At 39.3% G+C, this 15069-nt stretch overlaps 1 protein-coding gene across 1 annotated transcript in view; it reads left to right on the forward strand.

Annotated features, from left to right (window-relative positions):
- The window catches only part of myo15b (myosin XVB), a 37090-nt gene extending 26534 nt beyond the window's left edge, over positions 1–10556 (forward strand). Inside the window, exons 34-43 of the mRNA XM_072373845.1 lie at positions 1301–1431; positions 1519–1613; positions 1733–1810; positions 1895–1991; positions 3233–3381; positions 3753–3883; positions 7675–7805; positions 7909–8042; positions 9089–9229; positions 10132–10556. Of these exons, the coding sequence (XP_072229946.1) occupies positions 1301–1431; positions 1519–1613; positions 1733–1810; positions 1895–1991; positions 3233–3381; positions 3753–3883; positions 7675–7805; positions 7909–8042; positions 9089–9229; positions 10132–10215 (1171 nt within the window). The 3' untranslated portion in view covers positions 10216–10556. The remainder of the gene's footprint in view (positions 1–1300; positions 1432–1518; positions 1614–1732; positions 1811–1894; positions 1992–3232; positions 3382–3752; positions 3884–7674; positions 7806–7908; positions 8043–9088; positions 9230–10131) is intronic.
- The last annotated feature ends 4513 nt before the right edge of the window (positions 10557–15069 follow it).

A 15069-nucleotide genomic window follows, 5' to 3' on the forward strand; every position in this document is an offset into this window, starting at 1 on the left:
CCTGTCTATGTTGTCTACAGAGAGTTCACCTGTGTTACTCATCAGCTAAGTTGTTGCCTAGCTACACAAACAACACCTGTACCCACTGATGGCAACCTCTGAAGATTTCTACTGCGCCTTCCTTTCTGGATCAGTTTTTGTACATGTTTGTCAGCTGATTTCTATCTATGTTTATTATCTATCTTTAACAACAGCATATATTTTATAATAATTGATACCACAGCATTAGAACTTTCCTTCAGGGATTGATAAAACACTATTGAATTTAAATTAATACAGTACAATGAGCACCACTGCTATACATCAACCTGAAGTCCTTCCAGTAGTGATTCAAAATTTACTTCAACCAAATTTGACAGCTGTGGGGGGAGTGTTATGCTAAGATAATTAATGTCTTTCTTTGGTCATGCGAAAGAACCTGCTTTAAACAATGATTTTGGACGATACAAAGTAAGAGCGAGACCCTCTGATTTAACCCAATTAACTTTGTAGTCTGATAAGAATTAAAATGTGTCAATTATTTTTTTTTAAAATTATTTTTAAAAAATCATTCTCCTGATGGTATCTGCTGAGGCCTCAGACTTTAAGTGCAATGTGATCCAAGATCATCCTTACTCTCCTTAAGGCATCTGAATTATTAACTCTTTATCTACCAGTATAGCTAACCCCTCTACCCTTGCTGCTACTTGAAGGTACCCCTACAAACCCCACCCAAACGCTGAACAGTTTCCGTGACAAATCAGTCAGTAGGTGGGGTTTCCTGCATTATTATAATGTTGCACTTTTAGGATTTAATGAAGGTTAGCACTTTCTTCCGTATAACCACGTTTTGGAAGCTTCTGACGTTCCAGCTCATAAGTTTCAACCTTTTATTACCACTAATACTGCAACAGTTGGGAAAGTTGCAATAACAACATTAAGTTGTTAATACCTGACATCGCAAAAAATCAAAAGGGGTAATCGCCAACCCCAAACATAATAAAAACAAAACAAAATAAAAAAACTAAAATTTCATCTGCAACCCAGACGCTTGAACTAAACTCAACTTGGTCTGTCAGCATACTAAAAGTGGCTGATGGTTGGCCTGGCCTGAAAACCTTTGAACAGAAGGAAGATGTACCTTCGTTTTCCCATAACTGTAAAACACACATAGCAGCAGCAGTAGAGAAGGCTGAAGATGAGTAATGAGAAACTCAAGTTACAATCAAAGATGACAGCACTCCTGATTCTAATCCCAAGACATGACTACGTTTAAACATTTTAACAAATACAATCTGATTGTCGTGTGACATCTCCACAGATCCAGCTGTACCCTTGGCTGGCGGTTGCTCAACTTAATGTCTGGTTTCTTCCCCTGCTCTGGTACCCTGCAACCCTATGTCACATCCCATCTAAATGACATTTCCCAGGACTACAAGCACCCCTATCAAGGTAGAAGAATGACAAGTTATTCTAATTCCTGAAAGTGTCTCTTAAATATTTAGGTAGCCTTTCATTCCCTACAATCTTTTTCTTTAGAGCTGGCATGGAAGTGTCTAGACAACCTTCAGCGTTCTTTTAGTTTTGGTGGTCGCCGCAATATTCCCTCACATGTAGAGATAGAGGCTTTTCTGGTAAGTTTGTCTACAGTACCTACTCAGGAAAGTAAAAACTTGCTTTTACCAGTATCTTACTGGTTATGTTCCATGGTTGTCTGCATTTCCAACTTATAGTATGTTTTTATTGTCTACAGGCTGGCAAAACTTCCCTACGTGATAATATTCAACTGCCAGGTGGAGCACAGTACCCCATCAAGATCCACATCTTTAGTGTAAGATTTATCTATACATAAAAACTTATCTTGAATCAAACCAACCATCTTAAATATATATAAATTTCTCCCGTTTTCCTTTAGATGGCAGTTGATGTGTTAACAGAACTGTGCAACGAAATGGGCATCTTACAACTCAATGAAATCAAAGAGTTTTCCATCCTTGTCACAAGACTTCATGGTAAATCTGTTGACTGTGTAAGACGGTGATTTCTGTACTGTGAAATCAGCTCCTGGTTGGTGGGCTACTACTTTTGAACTTTGAGTCTAGCATTTGGCATCATCATCTTGGTTTCTTGGAGTCATAACTTATTTTGGAGCCATAACTAATTTTGGATGAAATGCAGGGGTATGAAGTTATGCACTCATAGCACTAACTATTCAGTATGATTAACAGGATGCATCTGTAATTCAAACTGTAATATTATTTGGAGTTCCAATTGTTTCCCCTTCTCTGGTCAAAGTTTGGAAATACCTCCAACTTTTGAATTGTTCTGTACACATTCCACTCACTGCTAAAGTTGGACAGAAAGTGGATTAAATGTTAAGACATATTGCTGCAACAGTATTTTTACCAGGGAGGGAAATCTTCATTCCACGTGTGAAGTTATCTGAGCGTGTGCTGCTCAAAAGACTTGTAGTAACCTGTGGTTTCACACAATTACTGACAGAAGAAAATGGACATCAAAATAAGTTGGTCTGTTAGATTACCTGTAAAGCAAGCTTGTAACTGTAGTTAACCAAAAACTGATGAAACCAAACACAGCATAACTGTCACACTGTTAAAGAAATTACATTAAAATAACAGACATGTATCAACCAATGTGAACGGAACTTACGTCCTCCACTCTCCCTCAAGCTGCTTCTCAGTCACTCCGGTGAACTCCCTGGCATGTCGAGCCATATGTTAAGTCACACCTCCAAAAATAGTGCTTTTTGTGGCCTAATATTTGAATGATAGAGTCATATTCAAAAGGTCCACTTGAGCACCAATTAGAAGGAGTAAATTAAACTAATAACACCATAATGATCTGTAGCAAAAACATCCATCCATCCATCCATTTTCTATACCGTTAATCGGGTAGCGGGTGGGCTGGAGCTAGCAAAAACATATTCTGTACAATTTATGTTGTACCAGTTCACTTCAAAACCTCATTGATTTACTTTGAACTTGAATTTTGTTTACTAGGGTTAGGGTTAAATAGTTCATTTTTTACTTCAACTTGACTTTTGACTTTATGTCAAAGACTTGCAAAACTCTAGTGTATCTAACCATGAAGACAGTTTTTGTTCGACTTGTCCCGGGTTTAAGTCATCTATGAAATGGATGATTCCTGCAAGAAAGAAGAGCTGAATGAAATGAAGCTAGAGGGTCAAGCGACAGATCAAAATGAATGTACCTCCTCTGTTCCTATCTATCAGATGGGTTGGTGCGTCCCCTCCATTCCGACGAGTACCTGTTTGACTTTCTGATAGATGACGGCTCCATCTCCTTGTCGCTGAGAAGAGTCATCTGGGAAAGTTCTCTTTCTTTCAGAAATGACTTCTATGTGGAGTTCCACTATCAGCAGGTGACAGAAGATAAGATAGATTATAGACATTAATCCAGTTATCCGTACATACACACACACACACATGTATTTGTATACATGTATTCATATATGAATAAATACACACCACCCATCCCAAATTGAGTCACACACTCACACATGTTTTGTTGGACCGCCTTTAGCTCTGATTATGGTACGCATTTGCTGTGGCATCGTTTCGATAAGCTTCTGCAGTGTCACAACATTTCTTTCTGTCCAGAGTTGCATTAATTTTTTTGCCAAGACCTTGTAGTGATGATGAGAGTCGGATCGCTGCGCAAACTTTTTGACTTCTTTTTGGGATGGGCAGTGTGTGTATATGTATATTCCTGAAACTGTGTGTGTGTGTGTAGCTCCTGGCTGACTACCTTAGTGGAAAGCTGATGCTTCCTTCTTATACCGGTGGGTCTTCATCAGTCCAACAGATTGCAGAGCTGGCAGCCCTGCAGCATCTGGCCCAGGGTCTGCTGAACCAGCCCTCATTGTGAGTACAACAATCTAACCCAGGATTTCCACCGGGGACATAACGGCTGCGTAAAGCGTAGATTATACTTCTCATGTCAACGTGGACCCCGACGCCGTAGCCTGACATGCACCTCCAAAAAATTTTATCAACTACACGTCGCGTAGACGCGGACCATAAAGGCTGTGATTGGTCTGTTCAGAACGTAATTTCCGGCAGTTGTTTTTTTCCGGTTTTAATGGATCAAAGAAGCTCGTCAAATTGGCCCGTTGACATTCATCAAAAGTGCATTTGTTCATCCAGGTCCTTAAGTGGGTGAACCAGTGTTGCAAATTCACCCGTTCCCAGCCTCGGCCATTTTAGTGGTCGTACAGACCACCTCCGCAAACAACGTCTTCTCTGTCGCCTGCGCTTCAACATTTGCAATAAAAGCATTTGTTCTTCAATATTGATGAGCTCCAACTGCAAATATATGGAAGTGAATCGTGACCATAATTCAAATTAAAATGCATTTGCAGAAATGCTTTTTCAATTTAAGAATGTGACTGCATTATTGGACTCATAAATTAAATTAGTAATCAATCACCCTATTTGCATTTTAATGTTCTTCTTTGAGACTGCTCAATCTTTCACTTAATTAAAATGAAAAAGAAATAGACATTTGAGATTTAAGTTTCAAAATATACCCCAGCAAATAGATATTGAAATGTCAAATTTGAAAATTAAAATGCATTTGCAGAAATGCTTTTTCATTTTATGAATGTAGCTGCATTATTGGACTCATAAATAAAATTGGTAATCAATCATTCCATTTTCTTCTTCAAGACTGCACATTTTTGCTTTTTCGTTTTCATGGTCTGCCCGCAAAGTCCTGCCCATGACTTGAAAACGAAAAAGCAATCTGAGCGGCGCAGCGGAGTGACGTCAGCTCTTCTTCAGCTCCCTGCTGACCGAGTTACCCATCTTGTTCGGTAGGGGGCGGTGTGCACATCTGCATTGCATTACATTGCAAATGTGGCGGGAAATTGATTGATTGATTGAATTGCCAGGTCTTTAGAGGATGCATCGCAGATCATGGGGCCCCCTCAAATTGTGCAAACACTGTTAGAATTAGCTGAGCAGGTAGAATCTAATAATATATCTGGGTGTGATGCCTGTGGACGAGTAGAACAAGTCAGAGAGCTTGGCTGCATACTCTGCCGTCACAGATTTACACATTAATGAGGTTGCCATAGTAAACCTCTGTTCAGTCCTGGAACGGCTGGATGCTGTGGAGCCTCAAATGGGACGAGGACGACCAACCATCAACATCCGTTCGAGTCCATTGAAAGCTAATTATTAAATGGTTTTTTAAAAAAGGAAATAGTGGAGCTGTTCGACATAGGCCACCAGACCATCCGTGGGAGAATGCAAAGCAACGGATTGATGTAGCAGACTCCTTATTACTATTATTTGTATAGGGACCGTGTTCACAACTAAACATATTTGTTGCCATTTGGTGCTTTGTGTCAAAGTTATAACCTGATCACTGTTGATGTGACTGCCACTAAAAATAGCTTTTATAGCTTAGCGTGAATACGGCTGGCTTGCAAGCCAACGCTCTGCTGCCGTTACGCGCCCGGTTGGGATTAACACGGGCAGATGACGGAGCAAAACCGTGGCGCAGCGCTTACGTCCCCAGTGTAAATCCCCTTTAAGAGACACAGTAATGAGCACTTTACAGTTTGGACCACTCTGGATTACTGCTCATCACCTCAGAATAATTTAAACATTCTTTAAAATACAAATCTTTAACTTTGTGTGCCAACAGATGAAACCCTCTGAGATGAAATTATCAAAAGGTTGAACTCAGCTTCCAAAAAAGTCGGGATGCTAAGGGAATGTAAATAAAAACAGAGTGCAATAATATGCAAGTCTCATTTTAACCAATTTAGATTAGAACATAGAAAACATCTTGTTAGAAATGTGAGACATTTGACTATTTAATGAAAAATATTGAATCTGATGACAGCAACATGTATAAAATAACAAAATTTATACAGTCCATTTACCGTATTTTCATGACCATACGGCGCACCGTACTAAAAGGCGCAGTCTCAGTTATGTGTGCCGTTACTGTGTTTTTAACACACATAAGGCGCACCTAATTATAGGGAGCGAGTTTTATATACAATCCACATAAGCATACAAGTTTTTGTATTTAAAAATAGATCGGGAGCAAAACTGAGTTTGTTTGTGCTTTATTTAAAACACACGGTTGAACAAGCAAGTGTGCGTCATAACTCAAACCAATCAAAGTTTTCATCTTCTGTTTCTGCATTGAACAGCTGTGCTAAATCTTCATCAAACATGCCAGGTTCACTGTTTTCACTGTAAAAGCCGTGTGGCTCCTCGGAAATGATGCCGGCTTTTGCGAAAGCTCGAACAACAGTGCTAGCAGACACGTTAGCCCAAGCATCTACAATCCACTCACAAGCTGTGGCGTAACTTGCCCGGCGTTGCCTTCCACCCTTAGTGAAACTATGGTCTCCATCAGTCATCCATTGCTCCCACGCCGCTCGCAGTCTGACTTTGAACGGCCGATTCACACCGATGTCCAGCGGTTGGAGTTCCTTTGTCAGGCCCCCCGGAATGATAGCAAGCTCAGAGTTCGTTTGCTTAACTTGTGTTTTCACATCGGCTGTGAGATGGGCGATGCGTGGAAAAAACCACCTGGTCTTCTTACATACACCTCCCGCAGCCACTCTTTCATCATTTCCTCATCCATCCAGCCCTTTTCATTTGCCTTAATGATAACTCCAGCTGGAAACTTCTCTTTAGGCAAAGTCTTTCTCTTAAAAATCACCATAGGCGGCAGTTTCTGTCCATTTGCATGGCAGCCTAGCACAACAGTAAAAGAAGACTTCTCGTACCCCGTTGTGCGTATCACTATCGTGCTGGTCCCCGTCTTCTCCACAGTGTGACTCACCGGGATGTCGAAAGTGAGCGGCACCTCATCCATATTAGTGATGTGACTGGGCTGGATGTGTTTATCGGTGATATGTTTAAAGCAGTAGGAGCGGAAGCTGGCCAGCTTTTCATTATAATCCGCTGGAAGTTGCTGCGCTACTGTGGTCCTGGTCCGGATGGAAAAATGGCACCGTTTCATGAAACGAAAGCACCAAGACAGACCTCCTTGGAAATGTTCGATTTTCATTTCTTCTGCTAGCGTTGCCGCTTTAAGTCGAATGGTGACCGTCAAAACGCTTCTCCCACTCGCTCTTTGCTCGATGATCCACTGCTCTAGTCTTTCCTCCAACTCGGGCCACTTCGCCTTATTTCCGCGGAAACTCAGCTGCTTCTTCTTCACCTGTCGGAGCTCGTTTTCCAGCTTCCTCCACTTGCGAACCATCGATTCGTTGATCTTAAATTCTCTCGCGGCTGCTCGATTCCCATGTTCCTCCGCGTAGCTGATGGCCTTCAGTTTAAACTGTGCTTCATAAGCGTGCCTTTTTGCCATGTTCAGGGTTGTTAAAACAGAGATGTTCTGCATAACGCACACACCTGTTCTTTTATATACCGGTACAATCAACGCTCCCACTTCACCCTTTAACGTTCTCATGGTGTTCTCTACTACGTCCGCCTTACAACAACACACAGGGCGCACTGCGCTATAAGGCGCGCTGCACATTTTGAAGAATATCTAAAACTTTTATGTGCGCCTTATGGTCGTGAAAATACGGTACCATTTATTCTCCACCATTCGTACCATTACTGTTGCATAAGAATTTATGTCTGTGGATACTGACATTCAACTTATATTTTCTTGTAAGGCCTGAGCTAAAGGAGTACTTGCCCTCACATGAGTTCAGCAGTAATGCTGAGGAGATCCAATCGTTCTGCCATGGTCAGATTGCTGCCATGCAATCCATCAGCCCTCAGGATGCCAAAATACGATTCATTGGTGGGTAGCATCCCTTCACTACCGCCTTTTCTCCTTCTCTCTTCTAATATTGATAGACAGATAATGTTATTGATCTTAATCCTCTCTGATCTGAATCTCTTAGAGTTTCTAAGCACCCTGCCTTTATTTGGCTCCAACATTTTCTTGGCCCAGAAGGTGAGCCAGCATGGTTTTCCATCCCCCTGCTTGGTCAGCATCAGCCAGGAGGGAGTGCTTTTCCTTCACCCTAAAACGCAGGTACTGTACCTTCATCATCTGAATAGTGCTGAAACACTTTCCTCAGCGTTATTTGTATGTTGTGTAAATTGAATTACATAAACTCCTTAAACATCCATTTCAATGTAAGGCAACAAAAAAGGAAAAAAGCAAAAGTGGGTGACCACTTTTGCAAGCCACTGTATGTACAAGCAAATTCAAGCTATGATTAATAAGATAAACGTCTATTTAAATAATTATCTTGCTTTCAGGAAAACTTTTTGTTGTCAAAATGATTCTTGTTTTGTTTTTTTAATTCTTAAGAAGAATATACCTTTAACCATGAAGGTAGATCAGTAACTGTAAAGTCAGTGAAAATTAGATTTTTTATTTTTTTTTTTACCTTTGATATGTGTGTATTGGAAGAAACAGGTGCAGCACTGCTTCTTTACAAGAAAAAAAAAAACAGAAATTAAGATGTTAGTTAAGCAAATGCATATAATTACATGTAGGAAAATCTACTTAAAGCATTCACTGCAGGCAACTGGACCATGTAACTGTTATGTTAGTTTATGATATTTCATTTATGTAACTGATGAAGTTGGAAATCAGCTATTAGATACAAACTGCAAATAATTTCTCTCTGTGGCCTAATCTTATACTTGTCTATTTCTACAGACAGGTTAATCTATGATAAAAACCTTGCGTAATGTTTGAAAAGCTGTTAATATATACTTCATGTGTAAATCTAAATTTTAAAAGTAAATTCAGTAAACTGACTGTTTTCCTCTGAAATGTAGTAGGGATTGGAAATTCAAAATACTGATACTCTCAACATTTGAATGCAGGCAAGAGTGAATACAAGGCATTTTGAATAAAGGCCTTCTCTGGGGCCGATAAGGGGCCAGGTGGTGTGCTTCACAATACTAACTGCAGTTAGTTCAATTTGTATTAGTCGTCAATGAAGCACTAATTTTTCAAGATGTAATGCTTCTGCCCTTTTCCAAACACCAACTGCTACTTTTCTGACCTCACCAACAGTCTGTCCTATTAGATATCTGATGATTGTTTACCTCTGCCTACTGTAGGAGCAAGTATCTCAGATTCTTCTGCCAGATGTTCAGTCTATGCGCACCATCCGCCCGAAGAAAAAAGGCAAAGTGCCAGCAGTAGACATCAACTATGGCAATCCAGTTAAACCTCAAAAAGTCACGCTTCACCTCCAACAGGTAAAGACTAATTGTTACCGTGGCTTTATATCTGGCTCCATGTAAAATAGCAGTAAAAGTTTTTTTCCTGGTTTTGTTTGGTGATTCACTGGCTATCAGTGGTAAGGTTGGGAGTTGTCCAGGTTGGAGCAATGTTTTAGCTTTTGTGTTCTATGGTATTGTGGTCACTTTGTTGAAGATACAGCTTACCAGCTAACATCTCTGAAATTACACAACCAGGCAGACAAGATAAAGATAAGTGATTCTTACCAGCTATATATTACAGCAAAGTGAGCTTCTTTTTTTTTTGCTCCTTTTTTTAGTCCTTTCGTTTACTCTGAGTCTCCCGCCAGTCACCTAAAGGTAGCAGATTAGTTGTTTCTCGTAAAGTCTTAATAGCAGTAGAAATGTTCAAATACTTACAAATAGCAGAATCTCACTGTCAATAACTACTAAGATCACACCTATATTGCAGTATAAGGTTATGCATTAATCTTTAGCTATAATACCTTTCCAACAGAAAAATGAGTTCATGCAGTAAGTACTCCTGATATGGCCAAAAAAAAATCCAAAGTATAATTTTTTTGTAAATAAATTAGTATCTTCCATGTAATGTAGAATGTGAAATATTTCTATATTTGTCAGTTATTTTAGTTCAGTTCTACATTACTTCTCAATTATTTGATAAATGTCAGAAAAAAAGTGGCAAAATCTACCCTTTGCTGGTTTAATTTCACAGCCATCCAAAATACTTCGGTTTACCCTTGTGCATAAATACATATATGAATAAACTATAGCAATAAAAAGCTAACGTGGAAAAAACATTAGATGGTGACTAATTTGTAAATTAACTTGATCTTGAATGCACTTGTCAAAAGATTTGTTCAGTCATGTATGATTCATTCTGCTAATTTCTATTTCAGGCTAAAGAGTTGTGCCACATCCTTGCTCTGATAATGGAAGAGCTGATTCGACCACCAGTCACAAGCTCAGTAGGAAATTACTAGTAGATGCACAAACAGTGAGGAGAAATTTCATCTCACTCATAAATTACTTGTTATGTTTATCTGTTTTGGTCAATTATTTGTGTGTGATTGATTTAGCAGACTAAACAGACATCATGCTAATATTCTCTCCAGTATAACATGCAATGAGATGATGAAGAGCTGAAATATAACACTCTGATTATGGATAATACCATGCGGTGAAAATGGTTATTCAGCAAGTCTTTACAGGAATAAATCAAAGTCTTAAATTCTATCTACTGTTAGCCATTGTTAGAATGTAAAGTTGGTTAATCATTGATCAAAGTTGATGTGTAATGTAATAATTCGTAACCATTAAAGAAATATGCTGATTTTATTTATTTGTAATGTTTGTTTTCCAATGTCAGCTGCAGGCTTTTATTAGTATGAATTCGATCTACTGTAGTGCCATCATTAAGGTCAAGGCCGCAACTACCATTGAGGCCACCGAGGTGATGTCCTCTGTACTTTTTATTTTTTTGCTAAAATTCTGGTATATAAACTCAAGATAAATTACACGTGAAACTGACTGCAGGATGATGATCTTGGTTACCCTCAAAAGAGTAGCTCGAGAGTCTAGGCATATTACTGCGCGTCATCAACAACACGCACTTTCGCTATCGTAACTACCACACACAACGTTTATGTTGTTACCGCCATAGACATGTGTGTGTGTGTGTGTATATATGATTTGCGATATATCTACTGCCAAGATATTGATATGACATCAAGCTAAAAATGTAGGTAGAGAGCAGTTTAAGTGGTAGATGACTATGAGGGAAAAAAATGCATTTTCATGTCGAAATATTTTTATTGCAGCCCAGCGTACTACTCAGATAGCAAGGAAACATCGAATCAAAGTTTAATTTTGTTGAACTCCGTCAGTACTGGTCGTCTATCAATTTCCACCGGTTGAATCAACATTCATGTTGCGATTGAAATGTCAGCGACGTCTTCGATTGAAAATTAAACGTTTATTCAGTGTTGATTTCTCAATGTTTTATGTTGAACCTGTTATATATTTCTGCCAGATGCCGAAGAGAAACAAAATAAAACATCCGGTTAATTTTCAAAATAATAGTAATAAATAATTTTCTGTGGTAACTTGCCTTACTTTATGAGTCACCATAATGGTCCTTCAAAAAGCCCCAGAATGCCCCATTTTTACCTCAAAATTTTTAAGATTTCTGACACATGATGAAAACATGTTGAAATGGCGTATTTTCATTTCTACCAGTTTAGTAATTGACTGTGTTTATATTCTTCACTAAAAGGAAAACATATCTCAAATGAATAATGCATATTTGAGGCATATGAATAAGGAATTATTCAAATGAATATAGTAAAATAGACAATTCATTCATCATAGCCTATTAGTGTGTCTATTTAGAACACATCTACATTGATATGTTATTTTTAAGGATTTATTTTTGTCTTTTTTACTTGCTGGTCATTTAAGACCTCAAAATGTAGGTACTATAAGTTGCAGTAGTAGTCAAACTGATTTTCAGCATTTGTTTATAGTTCTCAGGGCCACCGTACAGGACAGTTAATTTCCTTTTGATTCCTAATCAATGATTTGATGAAATTCATTCTGACGTTTTACAATGGGACTCATTTGCAAATCATTTAGGATGAGGGTGATGTTCTCTGATAACAAACAAAACAAATAAGCCTATTCAAAAGTCATTATGTTGTTTTTGCTCCTTAAGACTCTGAAAATGGCCAGATTTGAATAATGGAATTAAAAAAAAATTTCGGGGGAGCATGCCCCCGAACCCGCCAAGAAGTTCTGACTCACGACCTCAGTATTTTTGGGGGCCTGCTACAGCCCTGATTAAGGTTAAAGCTACAATCTGTTCTATATTCGATTAATGGTTGGTTTAATACAGTGTTTCTCAATTCCGGTCCTCATGACCCACCACCCTGCATGTTTTCGATGTTTCCCTCCTCCACCACACCTGCTGGCAGGAAGGACGTCCTATATTGTTCTTTCTTGCATCAGAGCTGAAGAAGCCTCAAACTGATAACACTCTATTGTTTCAACACAATGTTATGCAGAGGGTTATCAGTATTTACTTTATGTTAACCAACCTTTGCAGCATTCTTCTTTTAACAATTAGCTCCAAGGGCTCCAGAGCAGTGCCTAGCACAGAGCCAGCCCTCTTTTACCTGTTTTTCTAGTTTCTGATCTCTGATGCTGCAGCTCCAACAGATGCTGCAAAACCGACTGCATTCTCCTCAAATGACTTGTAGAAGATATGCAACATTTTGGTGAAGATATTGTTATTGTCGGACCTTAGATTCCTCAATAAGTACAGTCTTTTATGTCCCTTCTTGTAGACAGCCTCAATCTTGCATTTCCAGTTCAGTCTGATGTCCAGGTAAACACCCAGGTATCTGCATTCCTCAACCAACTCTTCACCTTGGATGGAGACAGTATTTAGCTCTTGGTTCTCCTAAAAATCCACAATCACCTCTTTTGTTTTGCTTGTGTTTAAGATGAGGTGATTTTTCCCACACCATACTACAAAGTGATTGACCAGTTCCCTGTACCCAGCCTCTTGTCCATCACTGATAGACACAACAACTACAGAGTCATCACAGTATTTATGGAGATGACAGGACTACAGAATGAAGGGAAACATGAGAGTACAGTGTGGTGCTGTTGACCACCTTCTCAGGCACACAACCCTTTAGTCTCACAAACTGTGGTCTGTTTGTCAGGTAGTCAATAATCCACGTGGTTGTGGAGTCATCCACCTGTATTTTCTGGAGCTTCTTACTTAACAGTGCAGGCTGTATTTTATTAAAAGCAACAGTGAAATCAAAGGACATGATCCTCAGCGTGCTGCCTGCTTTCCTCTGCTTGCTCTCTTGCTTGCTCTCTGCTTTTTTCCATGTAAACCTAACTGCGATAGTTTCTGGACACTTATAAATCTCTGGGATTAAAGTGTTTTTAACAGAAACAGCAAAAATTTTTTCTAGTTCTTCAGTGCTTCAGCTGGCCTACACACAACTGAAGCCTGATTTACAGTGTCTGGGCACCTAGCACTCAGCTAAAGCTAAATAGCCTGGAAAGGTGCTAACCGTTAGGCAGAAAGATGCCTCCCTTCTCCACAGATGACTACTACAGCCTCCTGCAGAAGATTGCAGTGCTGGAGACAAAAATTAATTGCTTAAGAGATAAATGGACTATGTGGAAATTAAACAACCTTGCCATTAATTCAAAACAGCGGAGATGAGCAAGCTAACACACAGCTAAGGAGCACAGATAACACGACCAAGAAAGCAGACTCTGTGCATTATAATAAATCATCAAATAATAATCCTCCCTGGAACTGTCTCGGTGCAAAACCAAAAAGTAAATAATGTCTCCTGGAAGTGGGAGGATGTGAAACCGACTGGCCTTCACTTCCTACGAGACAGAGGAGCTCTTCTACCCCTGTACATGGGAGGAAACAGGACTGGACATCCGTGAATGGGAAGGTTAACAACAAACGTCCAAAACAACCGAGTGTGAAACTGCAGAACAGATTTGCTCCACTATCGAAGGACTCAGGGTCTCTATTGGATGACCATCCATCCCAAAGCAGCAAGGCAAGGACCAAAAACCTACAAGCCCATCTCAAATCTCTCATTTTTAATAATTATTAAAATAACTGCTATGATACCTTCCATTAAGATTTTAGACAGCACCACAGCACTGAGACGGCTCTGACCAAAGTGTTTAATGACATATGTCTGAATACAGACAGTGGAAAAATGTCAGTCTTAGTTTTACTGGATGTCAGTGTTGCTTTTGATACAGATGACCACAGTATATTACTCAAATGACTGGAGAACTGGGTGGGTCTTTGTGTCAATAGGTAACTTTACATCTGAGCAGACAAGAATCCCATGTGGAGTTCCCCAAGGTTCCATCCTGGGACCTCTTGTTTAACATCTACATGCTCCCACTGGTACAGATTATAAAAAACAACAAAATAAACTACCATAGCTTTGCAGATGACACGCAGATATATATTACAAAGTCACCAGGAGACCGAGGCCCTGTACAGGCCCTTTGTAAATGCATTGAGGAGATTAATAACTGGATGTGCCACAACTTTCTCCAGCTAAACAAAAACAAAATTAAGATGAGGTAATTGTCTTTGGAGCCAAGAGAAATTATTACAGGTCACTAGTGGTGGGAATTTCGGCTCTATTTAGTGAGCCGGATATTTTGGCTAAGCTCACCAATAAGAGCCGGCTCTTTCAGCTCCCAAACGGCTCTCCATTTTGCCACTTATACCTTTTCAGAATTCAGCTAAATTTAGCGCTGTTTTGACTTGTGATTTGTATTTGAACAAATATATCACTTAAATTTCAATAAATTTCTGTAGCCAATTGCATTTAAAGTTGTAAAATCCCTTTTAACTCTCTAACTTTCTTTAAGAACCACTCTGATACACAAAGCAAATAGAAAATACCTATGAAAACCTAAGCATAGAAATTAAATTGGGACAGATAGTGACATTTTAATTTTTTTATTTAAACACACACTGTAAAGTTCTCAAATGTCTGTGTAAGTTATTTGTGGACCCTGCTTGATAGGAGAACTTCACTTAACAAATTCTACACTGTGCTTTCATGTTGTCACAGATGTCCAAATGCGTCCAAATACTACTTCTTTTTTAGTTTTCACTCATCTTTGAACAACACTCCCCTCTCGTCTTCACTCCTCTCTCTTCTTCAGCGCGTCTCTCCGTCCCCCTCCTACTGTCACCATCTGAGTGCTGCTACAACTGGCAGGTACTTTTCTGAAAGCAAAAAGTAACAAAAGAACGAGCCAGC

This window comes from Leuresthes tenuis, unplaced genomic scaffold (assembly GCF_036924035.1).
Source record: "Leuresthes tenuis unplaced genomic scaffold, fLeuTen1.0.hap1 SCAF_20, whole genome shotgun sequence".
Classification (NCBI taxonomy): domain Eukaryota; kingdom Metazoa; phylum Chordata; class Actinopteri; order Atheriniformes; family Atherinopsidae; genus Leuresthes; species Leuresthes tenuis.